This window comes from Cervus canadensis, chromosome 1 (genome assembly GCF_019320065.1).
Source record: "Cervus canadensis isolate Bull #8, Minnesota chromosome 1, ASM1932006v1, whole genome shotgun sequence".
In the NCBI taxonomy this organism is placed as follows: domain Eukaryota; kingdom Metazoa; phylum Chordata; class Mammalia; order Artiodactyla; family Cervidae; genus Cervus; species Cervus canadensis.
In genome coordinates, this window is record NC_057386.1 from 37,666,927 (window position 1) to 37,686,248 (window position 19,322).

The window sequence follows — 19,322 nt, forward strand, 5'->3', positions numbered from 1 at the left end:
CTCCCCTTCTTCCTTAATCATCCACAGTCCTGGAAGAAAAAATGTGCAATTAGCAGTGATTATCCCTGGACTGATGCCTCGTGAATTACGCAGGGAGGAGAGCAGATAAGACGAGGTGCCCGAGGATGCCGTCATGCTCTCTTCCCTTCCTCCTTCATCCTGTCTGTCCGTCTTTCAGCAGAAGTTTCCCTTGCTTCTTGTCTTTCAGCTGCCCAACATGTTTGGTGACCTTCGGTCCACATTTATTGCCCTGATGATTGGATCCTATGCCTCCTCGGCGGTCACCTTCCCAGGAGTCAAGGTGAGGGTGTGTGCTGGCATCTGAGCAGAGGCCTCTCCCGAGACTCTTCTGCCCTCCCTGAAGAGGGAAGTCACTGTGGGCGCTGGGGCCCTCCCTTCCCCCCACCCACATCTGGGAGGATGCACCTGGGCACCTCTGGGAGTAAGAAAAAAGACCTGCTGGGCCAGGGGTGGGGTGGAGTGGGGCGGGGTGGGGTGGGGGTGGAGGCGTGAGAGTGGGGATGGTAAAGTCAAGCATATCTCTGCAAGGTGTGACTGCAGGCTGCCTTTGCATTTCAGGGCTCGGGGGGAAGAAAGGGGCTGAGAGAGTGTCCCCCGTCCTGAATCCAGCTCCAGTCCCCCCCCACCCCCCCAGGTCTGTTGTCATTGGGCTGTTGCTCCCCACTGCCAGAGCGCTGTTCGAAGCCAAGTTGGTTCAGCTGTTTCCCTCCCAGGCAGGATTCTGAGCCCATGGAAGTCACACGGGGTCAGGATGGAGCAAACACCTCACTGCTCATCAGTCCTGGTTCCTGCTCTAAATCCTGTTGTTCCTGAACGGGCTTCAGAACCAGCTTTTCTCTGCGGTGGCCCCGGCTCCAATAAATTCCCTTTCCTGAGGTCCAAGGGGAAGAGGCTGCAGAGCAGGAGGAGGAGTCAGAGACATGGGCCGGCCACTTGGGCATTGAGGTGTCCGGAGAGGCTGGGGCCACTGTCCCTGGATGTTAGGGATCCTCACGTTCCTGAGGGCAGAGGAGCCCTCAGGTTCCTGCTCTTCCTCATCTCAGTGTCTGACTGCTGGTCCCTTCCCTGGGGAGCTGGGCAGCTGTCTGCCACTGCCCTGGGGACCCTTGGGCTGGAAATAAATGGCAAAAATTACAATAACAGTCTGGCAGGCTTCCCACCTACCATGCCCTGTACTGGGCCCTCTACTGGGGTCACATCCACTGAACCGCACCTCAATACCAGGAGGGTACATGCCAGTGTCAGACCCATTTCACAGAAGAGCAAAGTGAACCGTTGAACTGTTCATTCCCCGAGTATTTTTTTGGCACCTACCGGGTATACACTTCAAGGTGTTAGAGAAACATCAGTGGACAAATCTAGAGATTCCTATCTCCAGGGAGCTGGACTGATAATGGATGAGGAAATGAATCATAAGTCAAAAATCTCAGCCAGAAAAAAAAAAAAAAAAATCTCAGCCAGGACTGTTCACTGTGACAGTGATGGGTGGTTGGGGGAGGCCTCTCCAAGGAGGTGACGTTTGGTCCAAACTGCAGGCATGTGGTCCAGGGCGAGCGGAGAGAATTAAAATGCAGGTGCCTGGTAAGCAAACATCCAGGCTGACGGGCCGTGTCCACCCCTTGAAGCTCAGCACAGGGAGACCGGGACTGCCGGGTGCCCCCTGCCCACTCCAGCTTTTCTCTGCTAACTGCCCCACCCTGACTGCGACCCCTGCCCCTTTGTGCCTCTCAGGTCATCTATGACTTTGGCGCCTCCTTCATTGTCATCCTCGTGGTCTGGGCTGGCTGCTCTGGGCTGGTTTTCCTCAACTGCTTCTTTAATTGGCCCCTGGAGCCCTTCCCAGGGCCAGAGGACATGGACTACACGTAAGTGGACCTGCAGTCTGCCCCCACTCCCACGCCGGCCAGGGGCCTGGGCAGCATGACAGACACTCTCCCGTGGCCTCCAGGGTGAAGATCAAGTTCAGCTGGCTGGGCTTCGACCACAAGATCACAGGGAAGCAGTTCTACAAGCAGGTGACCACGGTGGGACGCCGCCTCAGCGTGGGCAGCTCCATGCGGAGTGCCAAGGAGCAGGCGGCCCTGCAGGAGGGCCACAAGCTGTGCCTGTCCACCGTCGACCTGGAGGTCAAGTGCCAGCCCGATGCCACAGGTACCCACCCGCACGTGGCCCCTCACCTCCCAAGCCTGCCTTGAGCCATCAACAGCCTAGTGACAAGGAGGGGGCGTCCAGTCCAGATGGGGCCCCCGATGGGGTCCAGCACCCCCTGAGGGCTCTCTGGGTACCGCCTCCCTTCATCCCCACGTCATCCCACAAGGGCAGGCAGCACCATCCATCCTGCCTTATAGACGAAGCTCAGAGAAGGTGAGGGATTCACCCAGCGTGTTTCGTACAGCTGGGTGACCCCACTCCTGCACCCAGCCGTCTGCCTCATCTGGTGGGGGGTGACGGGGGCCTCCCGGCCCCACGCGTGCCCTGGGTGGTAGGTGGGCCGTGGGCCCTGGGGGTACCGCCCGCTTCTCCCTGACCCCCGGTTCTCCCCGCAGCGGCCCCCTCCTTCATGCACAGCGTGTTCAGCCCCATCCTGCTGCTCAGCCTGGTCACCATGTGTGTCACGCAGCTGCGTCTCATCTTCTACATGGGCGCCATGAACAACATCCTGCAGTTCCTGGTCAGCGGCGACCAGGCCGTAGGTAGGTGGCCCCTGAGCCCTGGGGCACAGCCCACGCGCGGTGGTCGCTTCTGCCCGCCTGAGGTCAAGTCCACCGCCTGGCCAGCCGGAGGGTGTGGGGCTCGGCTGGGCCAGCGGGGCAGTGAAATGGCAGAATCCAAGGGCCTGATGGTGCGTCAGAGCCGTTTCATCACAGCCGGGCCCAACTGTTCTTTCACGTCCCCGCCAGAGTTTCCCGGTTTAGGAGGGAGGAGAGGACTGAAATAACTATGTGTGTTTGGGGTGTGGGGTGTGTTTTTCGTTGCCTGAGGGGGACGGTTGACGTGTGTGTTTATAAGAGAAGACACTGCACAGAACACGGTACTCCACCTGAGAGCCTGTTGAAAGACAATCCGTCAAACCCAATGCCAAGAATCCTCCGGGAAACCACAGGGGCAGCGCGTGGAGAGGCTGGGGACCGGGGTGGGGGCCGGGCCGCTGCGGCTGGACACGGGGTCTCCCGGGATCTATGTCCTGAACTGGGAAGCGAGGCCAGGTGGAGCCTTCCTCTTATGTAATCCGGTCCAGGCTTGTTACTTCTGGTAAATACAACTGATAACCCACCTGCCCACTTTTCCAAAAGAACACACAAGCTGATTAGAGGTTTTGATTCTGCAAAGAAAGTCGGCACTTCCTCAGGGCCTGAGCTGAGTCAGCTTTAGTCATCCGAAAGCAGGATAAACACATTGGGTAAATCCTTTTTATTGGCAGTCTCATTGGTGTGCAACTTTTGGAGTTGGCTTAATTGTTTTTCTTCATGGAAAGATACTCCAGGCAATGCAAGGGTTTTTGTTGTTGTTTTCTTTTTAAATTTACTTTTGGCTGCACTAGGTCTTCATTGCCGGATGGGGATTTTCTCTAGTTGCGGCAAGCGGTAGCTGCTCTTCCTTGCAGTGCAGGGGCTTCTCACTGTGGAGGTTTCTATTGCTGTGGAGCACGGCCTCTAGAGCGCAGACTCAATGGTTGTGGCACGTGGACTTCATTGCCCTGTGGCATGTGGGATCTTCCCTGGCCAGGGTTCAAACCCTTTTGCCCTGTGTTGGCAGATGGATTCATTACCACTGGACCACCAGGGAAGTCCTGTATGTTTCTAAAAAGGATAAGAAACTCAGCTGTAACAAAAGGGGAAGGAGACTAAGGGACACAGACAATGCAGGTTCTATTCTGAAAATGGGTGTTCGGACATGAAGCAACATGGAAAATCCCTATTATGTGCCCTTGCAGAAATTCATAGCAAACACGAAGATGGGGGGAAGGAAAAATACCCTGTTTGGCTTCATTTCATTCAATGATATTCCCCTAAATTTCAACTGCTGGAACCGTTTTATTATGTAACATTCATTAAAATCTGTCCACCGTACTTTGAGGAGAGCTGATCTAGACTGCCTAAAGGCCCTTTATTACAAACCCTGAGGCCCAGACAGGCAGAGATGAGTATAGAGAAAAGGCTCTTACTGGCCCTTGGAAGGCAAATCTCCCTGCTGCTGCTGAGTCATGGCCTTCTCTTTTGCTTTCTCTGAGAAATCTTTTGCTGCCCAAGAGGCATTTTTTTTTTTTCCTTCTGTTTCCCTCTTTCAAAAGTCAGTTTCAAGAAGTAGAGGAAGTTGGGCCAGGAATTTCAGTCCACAGCTGACAGGGCATTGGTTTTCCCCATCCTGCTTCTCTGAGCACTTGTGCCTGAGAGCTCACACACATACACCCACACGCACACACGGACATCTGGACGTCAGGATCAGGGGGCTGGCAGCCCTGGCTGGTCAGACGCTCAGGCTGGGTGTGGGGTGGATTCTCAGCCCTCGTGCTGCTGGATCTTCTACACCCCCGCCACTTCCCCATCATGGTCCCCCCACAAGTGCCACAGGCCTGATTCACAGCCCATCTGTGACGAAGCCCCAGCCGCACATGACCGAGGCCCCAGCAGGCAGGAAACCGTCAGCAGACACCCATGCAGGGCACTCTGAGAGTCAGGGCTCCGTGGGAAGTGGTGTGGGTGCTGGGCCCGGAGCTCGCTGCCTCCACAGCCCTCTCTCTGTGACAACCTTTGACATTTCTGCTGCTAACCTCACTCCTCTCTGCTTTGTCACTTTTGCTTTCTCGGTGCAGTGATGGCTACTGGTAAGCCCGTGGAGGCCGGGGGGAGGGGGTCATCAGGGAACACAGGCCGTCCGCTCCTGGCCAGAGCTTTCCCCACTGAGACGCACCTGTCCTTGAACTCCAGACGCCCCCCTGAGCTCCGCACATCCCCCCTCAGCCAGCCTTCAGCTTCTGTTTGAGAAATCTCATCATAATTTTAAGGCTCTCTGATGACCGGAGCCCTTACGTCAGGGCCCCTGTGAGTGGGGCCTTCTCGGTGTGTTGAGGGGCAGGACACGGCCGGCCGGTAACACACGAAGCCTCGCTCTGTCCTGGATCTCGGTAATCTTGTGGTTCCCAGAGTCATAGAGACCTCCTGGAGCTTCTGGGGAAGGTCATTGTGACATACTGGACTTTGGTAGCTGTTTCTTGGAAATAGCCGAGGGATTCGGAGGGAAGAATAGGGTGTCCTGCCCCTTTCTCAGACTTTGATTTCAGAGGTTGTCTCCCATCATGACTCATGGTGACAGGGATGGGGTCGGGGGGGGCGGTTCTGGGGGAAAAAAAACCCAGAAGGGCTTGTGGAGTCACAGACTCTGCCCAGCCCCCTCGCCAGGCCTCAGCAGGCAGGCCCCCCACTCCACTCTGTGACCCGGCCCTTCTGTCTCCTCAGTGAGCCTCTACACCTCCATCTTCGGGGTGCTCCAGCTTCTGTGCCTGCTCACCGCCCCCGTCATTGGCTACATCATGGACTGGAGGCTGAAGGAGTGTGAGGATGCCTCTGAGGAGCCCGAGGAGAAAGACACCAACCAGTGCGTAGGCCGATCCCATGCCCCGCGTCCCCAGAGGGAGCAGCCCACCGGGCGGGTGTTAGGTGGCTCCAGGGTGGGTGGGGCGTTGGGTTATAAAGTCAGGAGGAGAGGCGAGAAGGGGCCGTGCTCAAAGCCACTCTTGGCCCTTGCTCAGCTCATCACACGATGTACTGGTCTGTCGCTTCTATCTGGAAAAGTCTTTTGTATATAGAAGTTTGGGAAGCGCCAAGCTAGAAGAGAGGAGAGAAACCAGACTGGTAACTATCAAACACCTGCCTTTAGGACCACACTCAGATCCTCAGCACAATTAGCACAAGGGCAGAGAGCCTTAGAGCGGTCCGTTTGCCTGCAAGGCCTGTTTCACTGGGCGTGAGTCGTAAACAGCTATAACCTTAAGACGTGTTAATAGCTTTGTTCATGACTGTGAGAATTAAACGAGGAACTGGAGCCCTTTCTTTATAGAAGGGTTGGGCTGTAAGATCAGAGGATGAGTTAAATGCTGCCTTCTCTGACTCCACCTTAATATAATAAGCTGCTCTTGATTGTATCAGGCCTTGTGCCAAGCACTTAATGCACAATCTCTCAGGGAAGCCTCCCAACACCTTGATGAGTTATACCCATTTTACAGATGAGGGAACTGAACCTAGGCATTGGAGTGGCTTGCCTGAGGTCACACAGGGAGAAAGTGGTGGGTCTGGGCCTCCCTGCACATCTCTGAGCCCTTGGATGTCAGGCATCTGTGTGGGTGGTGAGACTGGAATCAGTAGTAGTGAATTCACAGGGAGATAATTACAGAGATGCTCTGTTATCTAGGTCAGGTCCTATAGCCAGAAGGTGGTTGGTGCCCATTCCAGTTCCATCTGCCGCATGCTCGTTTCTTCTTCACTCCTTCCTGCCCCCCAAGGGGAACCCCACTTGCTCCCTTATTTGGCTTATTCTCTGGCTTAGCATCAGCTCCCTGCAGGATTTGGGTGAAGCTGGAGCCAACAGTGAAGGAGGCTTTTCCACATCCTGACCTGGGCGCCACCTCCTCCTCCCTCCCCATCACTGGGGATCTGACCTCAGTCTTCACTGAAATAGTGCAGGGTTCAGTTCAGTTCAGTCACTCAGTCATGTCCAACTCTTTGGACATGCAGCAACCAGGACTGCAGCACACCAGGCCTGTCTGTCCATCACCAGCTCCCAGAGTTTACCCAAACTCATGTCCATTGAGTCGGTGATGCCATCCAACCATCTCATCCTCTGTTGTCCCCTTCTCCCACCTTCAATCTTTCCTAGCATCAGGGTCTTTTCAAATGAGTCAGCTCTTCGCATCAGGTGGCCAAAGTATTGGAGTTTCAGCTTCAACATCAGTCCTTCCAATGCAGGGTACTGATGCCTATCTTCTCATATCTGACCTCTCCACTGAGGTTCACACTCCGCGCTCAGTCCAGAGGGTCGCTGTGGGGAGTGTTCCTCATGATGGTCTAGCCCCACAGTCCCCAGCTAGCACTTGCTTGGCGGTGGTGTCTAGGTCTTACATTGTCCGAAAGCTGTGACTCCCCAGGCCTGACGTCCTGGGAGAGTCTGTTCTCCAGGGACCCCCACCCCTCAGCCCACCCCAGCTCCTATGTTCCGTGCTCTGTGTCCCCACAGAGGTGAGAAGAAGAAGAAACGGGACCGGCAGATCCAGAAGATCACCAATGCCATGCGGGCCTTCGCCTTCACCAACCTGCTGCTCGTGGGTTTTGGGGTGACCTGCCTCATTCCCAACCTGCCTCTCCAGGTGGGTGTGGGGGATGAGATGATGAGGGAGAGAGGGCCTGATGTCTCATGGGGGAGCCATTAGCAAAGAGAACAGTGACTTTTCATTCATTTAATCCAACCAGCCAGACCAGTCAACCAGCCCACCCTGGTTTATCAAGGGCCTTCTATCTGCTAGGCTCTGTGCGCAATGTGAAGTTGTTGTTCAGTTGCTCAGTCATGTCCAACTCTCTGTGACCCCATGGATTGCAGCACGCAGGCTTCCCTGTCCTTCACCATATCCCAGAGTTTGCTTAAACTCATGTCCATTGAGTTGGTGATACCATCCAACCATCTCTTCCTCTGCTGCCCCCTTCTCCTCCTGCCCTCAATCTTTCCCAGCATCAGGGTCTTTTCCAATGAGTCAGCTCATGGCATCAGGTGGCCAAGGTATTGGAGCTTCAGCTTCAGCATCAGTCCTTCCAATGAATATGTAGTGTTGATTTCCTTTAGGATTGACTTGTTTGATCTCCTTGCAGTCCAAGGGACTCTCCAGAATCTTCTCCAGCATCACAGTTCTAAGAGCAAGCTGTAAATGGAACTGAGATTTCCTTTCACAGTAGACCCTTCCCTATGAAAGTGTATCATTCTTCTTGGTCTTGGGGCATCTTACACACCATGAATACCATCATCTTACCATTTCTGGGGTCATGTGGTATATTTGTGTAGCTAATTGTTTTGCCTTTGCTCAAACAGCTGTGATCTAACATCCTAAGAGGTCTGGCCAGTCTGTGGCATTGATGGGAGCGTTTGCTCTTCTGGTTCAGGACGGCCACAAGAGAAAGCCTCTGATGATGAGCTCTTGGTATCCGGGTTCAAAAGTTTAATTCCTTTGCACAAGATTTCCAATGCTTTTGGAACCTGACTTTTGGCAGAGAGCTCGAGAAAGGTAGATTGTGTTACCTGCCTGGCTCCACCCTCAGATCCACAGAAGGGTTCTAGTTCCAGTCCTCAAGCTGATGAACTTTGAAGGAAGGGATACAAGTGACGGCATTGCTCCCGGATGGGTGTGACCCGAGTCCAGGTGGTGTCTTGGACCAAGTCCAGGAGGAAAGCAGGAGTCCCTTCCTTGCTGCAAGTGGCCACACGTAGCAGTTCAGGGCACCCCAGGTGCGCACCACCCACGGGTGCTGTCTCGTGTTTGAGCCCGCACTGCGTGCAGCTGGAGTAAACCCCCGAGACCGACGCCGGTTCCAGATGGGAGTGCCGTCACACCCCTGGTGCTTTCCCAGCCTCCTGGCCGTGGTGGCCCTCTCTGCAAGACCGGCAGACCCTTGCCTTGACCACCTTGTCCAGTCACGGGGCAGTGGTCAGTGAGGACTGTGATCTGCTTTTTGTTTCAACCAGTTCTTACTGAAAGGCAAGTTGGGAAAAGGCAGCAAGGCATTTGGGGTGGCAAGGGGGAGCCTGTAAAGGGTGTGTGTGTTTTCGGGCGCAGCCCTCTCACAGCTCCACAGAGAGCAGTCCCACTGCCTCCGCCGCCCACATTCCCGGAGACTGGGCTTGGCTGCTGCGCCTGATGACAGGCTGTGTGCGGAGAACAAACAAAGGGTCCCAGCAGCAAAGTAGACAGCTCGTGGCTCTCAGGAATCGTTAACAAGGGCCTGCTCGGCCTGCCAGCAGTGGCCTTTCCTTAGGAAAGCAGAGTGAGAGGAGAGGGGACAGCCATCTGCCAACAGGGCCTGGAGGACCAGGCTGGGAGACCAGGGCACGGCCCTCGGGTCCGAAAAGGCGGGAGTGATGATGAGTGCTTCCTACGGCCTAGTGACCTACACGGCCTAGTGCCGTGTCCATACATACACTTAATAGCAGACTCTAGATGGGAGTGGGGTAGCGGGAGCCTTGGTTTGTCACGTTTGGTGATTTCCATGGTGTAAGTGTATTCATCATCACTAGTATCAAATAATACATTGTCCATTGTCACTGACTGTGGAGTTGGAAAGACATACAATAACACTCCATCATATGTATATTATGCATGCTTGGTTGCTAAGTCATGTCCTACTCTTCTGAGACTCAACGGACTATAGCCCACCACGCTCCTCTGTCCATGGAATCTCCCAGGCAAGATACTGGAATGGGTTGCCATTTCGTCTTCCAGGGGATCTACCCGATCCAGGGATCGAACTCGCGTCTCTTGCATCTCCTGCATTGGCAGGTGGATTCTTTACCACTGTGCCACCTGGGAAGCCCATCATATATTGGATTGGCCAGAAAGTTTGTTAGAGTTTTTCCTTAAGATGTTCAGGGGAAAACCCTAACCAACCCAATATCTGCAGTAGACTCAAGAAACCTTAAGACTAGAGGTAATAGTAAAACAGAATAAAGTAATTAAGGTGTGATGGGCTTTGAGTATTCACGAACTTTGTTTTCAGTGTACAGTTGATCCTTGAACAACACAAGTTTGAACTGTGCGGTTCCACTCGTACTTAGACTGTTTTCAATTGTAAATACCTACCACATGGTCCATGGGTGGCTGAATCCGAGGACATGAAACTGTGGATATAGAGGGCAGACTATAAGTTTAATGTGGATTTATGGATGCATAGAGGGTCAGCACCCCTAATCCCCCACATTGTCCAAGGGTCCATTGTAATTAAATTGTACCTTTAATGCAGTGGAATTGTTAGTAATGACTGTGTTGAACACTTGGCTCAGAATTCTTGGCATTCAGGAGTTGGCCGTGGCGAGCTGGCCAAGCCGACTCCAGGTGTCAGCTCCACGACTCAGACACTTGGCTCCCTGGGCCAGTGCTCCCACCACTCAGGACCCTGGGAGCTCTGGGGCAGGGGGACAAAGGGAGACCCTCCATGACTCCTGCTCACACTCTGCTCTCCCCACCACAGATCCTCTCCTTCATCCTGCACACGATCGTGCGAGGATTCATCCACTCGGCCGTTGGGGGCTTGTACGCTGCAGTGTAAGTCCTAGGAGCTGCCGGTGGCCTGGTGGCCGGGGGTGAGAGGATGGATGACCTGAGGGAGGTTCCAGGTGGGGCTGAGGGCCTGAAGGGGACCATCTTGTCCACCTGAGATTCCTCCTCTTGCCTTAGATATTAGGGTTTCTGTTGGGTGTGTCAGGAGAAGGCCATACTCAGCGGGAGCGGGTCAGTGGGCAGACGGTTGGGTGCCCACAAGCCTTGGCGTTTAACACGAAGTCAGTTCCCCTGGCCAGGGTGCAGCTCGGTATCGTTATGGCCTCAGGGGCTACTGCTCAGCTGATCCCTGCGGCTGCCGCTGACTGCTCACGGGAAGGGCACGGCTGAGTTCTGGCTGTGTACACCTGAATGTTGACCTTCAAATGGCCTTCAGTGGCAGCGGCGACATAAATAACTGAGCCCAGAGTGTACCTAACAGAGCCCACCTAGGGCCTCAAAGGGCTGGCCTGCCCGCAGTTTTCTCAGGCCTTGGCTAAAATGAAACCTGCCTCCTTTTCCAAGAGGCCACACACACCTAAGGAACCGTAGTTGTTCCTCTTCCTCAGGCTGGGGCTTGGCTCAAACACCAGAACCCAAACACCATCCGCTGTCTCTCTCTGACCAAAGACAGGCTCATTCCTGCAGCCATTCCTTGCTAAGCCACAATGCCTAATGTCCTGAGATTATGCCAAAACTCTCTCCCGGCTCCCAAGAGCATCCCATGGGGGTCATTCCAGGTCTGCATGCTCCACCCCTGCCTGCGCCACCCGCCCCCCAAGGCCTAGAGGAAGTTGAGGCCACCCTGGCAGAGTCTGAGGGAGTCGGCCCGAGGGCTGTGATACTGTTTCCGTGATTATACAACGCTCCTCTGGATGAGGGTGCAGCCAAGCCCCGCCCAGCCTCCCACCTGCTCCCTGGGCCTACTTTCTGAGCCACAGACTCCTGCCAGCTTGTCCACTCGGCTCAGCCAGACACCCGTGGGCCCCAGGGGCTTCATGCTGGTCCAAAAGGGAAATTCTCTGCGTGGAACTGCTCAGCACAAAGCAGTCCAAAGATGGACACCCGACTGTCCTCTGAAGCTGTTCCCACGTCTCCTCTGACACCGCAAGTTGCAGCCTGGGGGCACCGGCAGCTGGGGCCAGGCCGAGGCCGAGGAGCATCTGGGAAGCGGGAGAGCGGCCCCCACGGTGACAGGCTCTCTCCTGTCCTGTCAGGTACCCTTCCACACAGTTTGGCAGCCTCACGGGCCTGCAGTCCCTGATCAGCGCCCTCTTCGCTCTCCTGCAGCAGCCCCTGTTTCTGGCTATGATGGGTCCCCTCCAGGGAGACCCTCTATGGGTAAGAAGGGTCAGGGGGGGCGCTGGGTTATGGGCATCCACTCTACTCTGCTGACTGGGAGCCGGGAGGCATCACAGCGTGTTCCAGAACCCCAGGACAGGCAGTTTGGAACTTTGATTAGGGTCAGTTCAGGGATCCCTGTGAATAAACTGGGGAGCAGGAGAGGAAGAGTATCCTTTCTATCTGTTTCTTAAAAAAAATTATTTTGGCTATGTCGTATGGCATATGGGATCTTAGTTCCCCAACCAAGGATCAAACCCACACTTCCTGCAGTGGAAGCTCGAGTCTTAACCACTGGACCTGCTAGGGAATTCCCAAGAGTGTCCTTTCTGGACCTGATTTTGGGGTAAATGGAATCAAGTTGCTGTCCCTACCCCTCCTGCCAGAGGCTGGGATTCATAACCGGGTGCTGTGAGCTTGTCCCAATCCCACCACACCCCTGGACCTTCAGATCAGCACGTTGGTGTGGCCCGTGGACCACTGGGGAATCCTGATGTGAGAATGTGGAATGACAGGCCCTCGGACCTCCTGAGACTCCTCGTTTGTTTTTCCTCTCCCCTCCTGTGACCTTCGCCTCAACCCCAAACCTGAGAGCGAGGAAGGGTCTGGCGCCACAAGGAAGGCAGCCGCACGTGCTGTGGTCCCTGCCCCTCATGACGGCCACTCTCGTCCCTGCCTCTCCAGGTGAACGTGGGCCTGCTGGTGCTGAGCATGCTGGGCTTCTGCCTCCCCCTCTACCTCATCTGCTACCGGCGCCAGCTGGAGAGGCAGCTCGAGCAGAAGAGAGAGGATGACAAGCTTTTCCTCAAGCTCAACGGCTCATCCAACCGGGAGGCTTTTGTGTAGCGCCTGCCGTCTCGGGATCATGGGCTCCCGCCCTCTCGCTTCAGTGACTCGCAGAGTCCTCGTCCCCCCCCCCCTGCAGAGGACCTCCACGCACTCCTGCCCACCGGCCCCCAACCCCAGGATCCTGTCCTTCACTGTGTTGGAGTCCACGCTCCCTCCCAGGGCCCTGGTCCTGCCTCGGAGCTCTGCGGTGGACAGACGGATGGGAGAGGGCCCAGACACGCACTTCTCCTCCTGCTGGAGGCAGGGAGGCTCTGGACTTCACTCCACCACCCTCGAGGGGCCCTTGAGCCTCGGGGCTCCGTGGTGCCTGCGGGAGGAGCCAGGAGGACCCCCCAGGGCTGGCAGACCCTCTCTCCTGAAGTGTGTCCGGATTCTGCCTCTAGCCAAAGCAGAGGGGTCTGCCATCCACTGCCCACCTCCTGCCCCTCAGCTGCATGTCCACTGACCACGCCTGCCTGAGGACAAAGGCTTGCACTGTCTGCACACCCCCCACCCCCACCCCCGGCCTGGCCCCTCACCTCCTCCCCTGGCCAGTCTGAGCTGCCTGAGGAAGGAAGGACCCGCTTCCTGTTGTTGGTGCTAACTCCTTTGTGATTCCAGCCCCCTGTGGCCTGTCCATGGCCTGTCCTCCTGTTCGAGGCCTGTGGGGAAGCGCGCCCCCCCCCCCGCCCCCTGTCCCCTCCGGCTTAGCCTGGGAAGGGTCTGGAGGGCGGGATGGTCATGTGGGAGCCATGGACAAGGCCGGGGAGCGGTCCTTTCCCTCTTCCCTCAGGGCTTGAGTGGGGGCATGTCTCCACCACCACCCTCTGTCCAGGCTGTGACCTGAAGGGAATTAAGGGGGCACCAGCTGGGCATCACACACACACACACACACACACACACACACACACACACACACATGCAGCTGTTTTTGTAGGGGGTGGAAGGAGGCTGCAGCTGACAGTCCTGGAGGTCCAGGCCTGGGTGGGGAGGTGAATTTGTGAGAGGCCTGGGGGTGTGGATGTGTGGGCTGTGTGTGCATGTGCTATGTATGAGAGATGTGTGGAGGGGTGGTGGCAGGGTGGGGCTCTGGGTGTCTGCACTTACCCTCCCAGAGCTGCCCCCAGCTGGCCAGGCCCGCAGCAAGCCCAGCGCTCGGGAGCCAGCCCCGCTCAAGGCCCAGAGCCTGTCTGAGGCTGCAGGGCCACAGTGCCCCCTGCTGGCAGACTCTCCCAGGGGCCCTGGAGCTGTTAACGTGGGCGAGGCCACCTTTCCTCTGCCAGGCAGGCCTGGCTTACCAACTCACCCACCTTGACTGCGCTCAGAAATGTGTCTGAGGCTTCCTGGGAGTTCTGAGAGGGGTGGGTGGGTTTTTAGGTTATTTGTTTTAAGTTTTATCAGACTCCTTTTTATAAAGCAATAAATCCATTTCCCTACTGGTAAGGGATGCCCCCTTCTAGCATATCAATTCATGACTCCATGTGCCTGTTTTGAGCTTGAAAAGAAAAGGCAGGACAAAGTTTTCTGCCACTGGCCAGCCCCAGTTGTCCCCAGCTGCCGACTCTGGGTACCGTCTCTCTCTGGGTGTGATTGCCGTCTTGGGGGGGCAGTGGGCCAGGAAAAGACCTTCCTCCCCTGCTCCAGCCCTAACACATCAGGCCTATGCAGACACCTTAGAAGTGTGGCCACCCCCTCCTCTGCTGCTTATCCTAGCCAGCCAGGCTAATCCTGACCCCCTGTCATCCCTGCTCAGGCTTCTTGTCACCACTCAGCCACACTTGGGATTCCTCCTGGGTTCAGGACGCAGGGTGACCCCAGACCAGCCGCAGCCTCAAAGACAGCAGGAGCAGGATGTGGCAGGAGGAATGGGCGGTGACAGGAAGGGGCAGACGCAGGCCCCGACCTGCGCTGCTGGTCACAGTTGAGCCCCTGAAATTCACCTCATCTCCCTAGGCTTCATCCACGCAAATACTCAAAAGCAGGTATTTGTTTTAAACAATTTTTTTTAAAAAGGAGAGAGCATAAAATGAACATTTCTCCCAAAACATTCCTAACAATGCTCATTCTGGGAGATGTTAAGGTTATTTTAATTTTTAAAAAAAGTTTGGGACTTCCCTGGTGGTCCACTGGCTAAGACTCTGTACTCCCAATGCAAGGGACCTGGGTTCAATCCCTGGTCAGGGAGCTAGATCCCACATGTCACAACTAAGAATCCAGTGCAGCCAAATACATAATTTAAAAAAAGATTTGTAGTCAGATTTGGGAAATGCTGGACAAGGTCACGTTAGCTCAGTGCTGGTGGGCTATGCTCTCCAGAGGGGTGTGGTGGGCAGCTGGGGAGTGGTTTTAACAATCCCAGCCACGCCCCAGAGTGGGGCCCAATGACCACCTGCAGCAGGAGCTTTTGGGGTGCTTGTTAATAACATAGCCCCTGGGTCTTGCCTCTGACCTAGAGGGAAACTAAAGTCTATTCTTTACTAGCCCCACCTGGTGATTCTGGTGCCCACCCCCCCCAACATTTGAAACCCCCTACCAATGGAGTGCAGTTTGGGGCCAGGCTGATTAGTAAGGGCCCTTCCCACTGGGAAGTGTGCTGAGGCCATGCGGACACAGCCTGTGTTGTGCCCAGCATTCCCCAGCCCAGCCGAAGTGGGAGCTTCGGCCTCTCTCGGCCCCCTGCCTGCAGGGTGTGTACACGTTGTGGAAAGAAGCAGGCATTAAGAAACCAGAGTTCAGGGTGGAAAACAGTCCGGAGCCAATAGTGTTTGGGGCTTAGAGACATGAAAAGGAGGGCAGGGTACCAGAGGGTCTGGGTCCACATGTGCCGCGCACCCCCCACACACTACTTGCCAGTCATTTTACTCTGCCTGCAGGGTTGATGGGCTACATATTTCCCCATTGCCATCACTGAGGCATGCTAAGAAGCCCAGAGTTGATACACTCCCCTCCCTATTTTACAGCTGGGAAAATTGAGGCCTGCACAGGTGGAGTAACTTGCTCATGGTGAAAGCCAGCACTCGAATATGGTCCTAATCATTGGAGCAGCCACGGCCCTCTAGATCAGGACAGTCCACTCGGAGCGGCAGCCTGGGGGCCGCCAGGCCTTAGGATCAAGACGAAACAGCCTGAGGAAGGGAAACACACACAGGCGAGGTCTCCTTTTCTTGGAGCCAAGAGCTTCCTCAGAGAGAGTGGGGTGAGCTGTACGTAGTAGAGTCATCTTGGCCCTAGAGGCTGACGGTAACTTGGGGGAGGAAGTCTCTGGTCACCCAGCCATGAGAGCAGTGCCCTGGGATGCGGAAGGGACCATGGGCTGGTCAAAGGCAGCGGTCATCAATGGCCTGGGCCTTCCATCATCCCCCGGGTTTTCCAGGTTCCTGGTGGGAAGGAAGGAGCAGGCAGTGGTGCCTGGTCCAGGGCGTTCAACTGGAACAAGAAGCCGGGTCAGGCCAGCCTCAGGAGTGTTCCCAGGAGCCCCCTCCTCTCTGTCTCCCGGGGCTTGAGTCCAGGTGAGCCTTTGTGGCTGCCTTCCTCCAAAGCCTCTGGCCTCTGCCTGCGGCTCTCGCTGCCTGGGCCTGTCGTCAGGAAGGTTCCCACCCTTGTGAAGTCCACAGGTGGGGTTGCGGGTTGCGGGTTGTGGGTTCCTTTCTGTTTTGCTCCATCTCGTGTTCCCTCTTGTACTCAGTGTCAGCCTGGTGAGAAGAACTCAAGCCCTCTTTGTTCTGGCCCCGGGCTGAGAAGCACGAGGGCCTCCCTCTGCCCTAGGCCCCAGGCACGCTGAGGGTGGGGAGGTGGCCAGTGTTGGGAGTGCAGCACCGTCCCAGACAACCGCACACACGTTCAGTTGGCCCAGTGGAGTTTTGTTTCTTCTTATATCACGATAATGCTTTGAATTTTTCAGCTTCTTACAGTACTCACGTAACAGAAACTGACAAATCCATGTTGTTGTTTAGTCCCTCAGTCGTGTCCGACTCTGTGCGACCCCATGGACCGTAGCCCACCAGGCTCCTCTGTCCATGGGATTTCACAGTCAAGAATACTAAAGTGGGTTGCCATTTTCTTCTCCAAGGGAGTTGGTTTTTGTTTTATCTTTTGGCCCCGCCATGCAGCATGTGGAATCCTAGCTCCCCTACCAGGGATTGAACCCACACTGCGTGCACTGGAAGCTCGGAGTCTTAACCACTGGACCACCAGGAAGGTCCTCGGGTGGGGAGTGGGCGGTGGTTAATGCATTTGCACATCCATCTGTGTGACTTTAAACAGATATGCACCAGGGGCATGTGATCCAGAGGGGTCAGGCTGTGGGCCCGCCATGGCAAGAGGCTCTGGTCTCTGAGCTCTGAGAAGTCTTCTCAACAGAGTCAGGCTTCTGGGGCTGTTTAACCCACAGCTTCCCTCCCTCTGAGGGGTAATACAATGGATTCTCGTGAGTTCTGGGGCAGGAAGGCGTCTTAACTGTGGGGTTAGCATTAGGAGCCCAGGACCCTGAAAGTGAGGAGGTGGGTTTTCCACAGGCTGTGGGGCTCCCTGGGATTGGGGTGGGGTCAGGGTGAGCGGGCCGGTTCTGGGAGCCTGTCCCCGACCCAGGCCCTGACTCACCCCAAACCCTGGGCTGAGGATGTCTGGAAGGAGATGCAGCGTCCTCCACGTGGGTGGCCGACTGCAGGGCAGACCTCTCCCATCTGTGCCCTTGGTCTCTGCAGGCAGCACTTCCAGCCCTGGAGTCAGACTTTCTCAGCCTCCCAAGCAGATCCAAGACCAAACCAGGGCTTCTGGCTGCTTAACCGTTCCCAGAGTGAGACTCTGTCTCCCTGTGCTGAGGAGGTGATGAGGGAAGGGCAGAGGTTAGAGGCCCCACCAAGCCTATTATCTCATGACCATAGACAAATCTTGAGCCTCAGTTTCCTCATCTGTAAAATGGAAGCATTACCCCGCCCCGGGAGATTCAGTGGACATGGACGTCAAGCAGTTGCACGTTATTGTACCTGGTACTTAGTAGGCACTTGACCCTGGAGCGGGGCAGAGAGCACGGGACAGGGAGCACCTCCACCCCCCCTCCCCCACCCACGTAACAGGACAGACTTCAGGCAGCTCTGACTGGGACTTGGCCAAGTAAAGGAAGTGAGGTCCGTTTCTTCTGATCCCTCCCCCTCTCAGGACCACCCTCTCTCAGCAAAAGCCTTAAGAAGTTGTCCCCCTGTTCACTTTGACGTCTTTCACGTTTTGGTAAGAGACTTGGCCAAAAAGCTTCTCAAGATAATCTCTAAATGGGGGTGTTCAGGCACTCTTGACAGTTTTATGTTGAGGTGGGTGACTCAGAGCACGGCTTGTGGACAACACCTTCACGCCACCTCCTTGTAAAACCGCTCGGCATGCCTCTGTGTGCGTGTGTGTGCATGTGTGTGTCGAAGTCTGGGGTGTAATTCCAGGCACATTGGGTGTGAATGTATTTAGAGGAGCGTGTGGGAGCTTACCTCTCCTTGGACAAAAAGAGAGAGGGTCACACCTTGCTGAATCTCTCTTGGTGGGTGGGAAGGTCCAGGCTCTGTCCGAGGACCCAGCCTGGCCCTCAGAGTGGTGCCTGAAGGGTTAATCTGTTCCTGTGTCAACCGGGGTCAATGTGTTGTCACTGACAGCTCGGCAGCTGACCCTGACTCTTCCTGGCCCTTCGCTGTTTCCAGCACCTGGCTTACTTCCTGGCACACAGTAAGCACTCAATAAATGTCTGCCGAGAATGGCCAAGAACTGCTTCCTCCTTGGCCCCTGTGTCTCTTTCTCTCCGAGTCACACATTCGCTTGCCACTTGTCTCTTGCCTGTCGCCTGTCTGAAATGTGCTCCCTGACCCCCACCCCTCCTCTAGGTTGCACTCACCTTCCCCGGAGCTGGGGGAGGGACCGAGGAGGGGACCTCCGGGTGGTGGGGGGAGCCCAAGGCAGCTGGGAATTCCAGTTCTAAGGCAGATGCTCACCCTTGACCCTCGGCTTTTGTCCTGAGACAGCGGTCATGGGCACACCTGCTCCTCCTACGGGTTTCCCACGAAACTGGGCCCTGGGCAGAGGCAGCAGGAAAGAAGAGCCACTGGGCTTCCTCAGAGAAGCCCCAGGGAGACCCTCACCTCCAGGGAGGCGAGAGTACAGTCTGGTTGTCTGAAGCTTGTTTCCCAACCCTCTAGGGTGGAGGGTATTGAGGCCCGGGGCAGGGAGGTAGGTGGCCTCGGGGGCCAGGTGGGGATGGGGTAGGACCCCCGCATGGCACACAGGGCAGAGATGGTAAATGGAGGTTCGTGAGGGCATCTACTCATCAGGACTGCAAGCTCAAAAGCCACACTCTGCCACATCCCTGCTCTGCGACCTTCATTTTCCCACTTCTGATGCAGACACAGTGGAGAACTAGTTTTCCAGTATAAGTAGAACCCCAGCTTGATGACATAGGGGCCGCTGGACAGTGACCTCTCTGCCAGGGACACAAGAGGACTTGGGGCCACCACAGGGACCTGGAGGCCACAGCCCCAGCTAAGACGACAGCCCTGACACTGCTCTAACCCTTCAAGGCCCTCTGGTAACGAGCCCACTATTGCCTGATCTCCTGATTTTTACAACAGAAGCTGGGAATTCTGAGTTTTATGTAAAACATCCCCATTTTCAGATGTTGGCTCAAAGAAACTTATTTTAAAGATCACAGCTGCTCAAATGGCTTTTCACCATGTGTAGGCCAAACTCTGCTGGAGGCAGGGAGAGAGGGAGAAGGTCAAGTCCAGGGCACCGCTGTTCCTTCCCTACCCCTGGTACTGTGTTTGTATGGACTGTGCCCCACATGGGCTGGGACTTTCTCTTTCTACCT

At 55.7% G+C, this 19,322-nt stretch overlaps 1 protein-coding gene across 4 annotated transcripts in view; it reads left to right on the forward strand.

The window, feature by feature from the left end:
- SLC43A2 (solute carrier family 43 member 2) overlaps positions 1-18,233 on the forward strand; it is a 43,184-nt gene extending 24,951 nt beyond the window's left edge. For all 4 annotated transcript variants that reach the window (XM_043478390.1, XM_043478391.1, XM_043478389.1 and 1 more), the window contains 9 exons: positions 209-301; positions 1,753-1,886; positions 1,970-2,172; positions 2,568-2,714; positions 5,478-5,616; positions 7,252-7,381; positions 10,245-10,318; positions 11,530-11,653; positions 12,338-18,233. In XM_043478390.1, coding sequence (XP_043334325.1) covers positions 209-301; positions 1,753-1,886; positions 1,970-2,172; positions 2,568-2,714; positions 5,478-5,616; positions 7,252-7,381; positions 10,245-10,318; positions 11,530-11,653; positions 12,338-12,499 — 1,206 coding nt within the window. In that variant the 3' untranslated portion in view covers positions 12,500-18,233. The remainder of the gene's footprint in view (positions 1-208; positions 302-1,752; positions 1,887-1,969; positions 2,173-2,567; positions 2,715-5,477; positions 5,617-7,251; positions 7,382-10,244; positions 10,319-11,529; positions 11,654-12,337) is intronic.
- Positions 18,234-19,322: the final 1,089 nt, after the last annotated feature.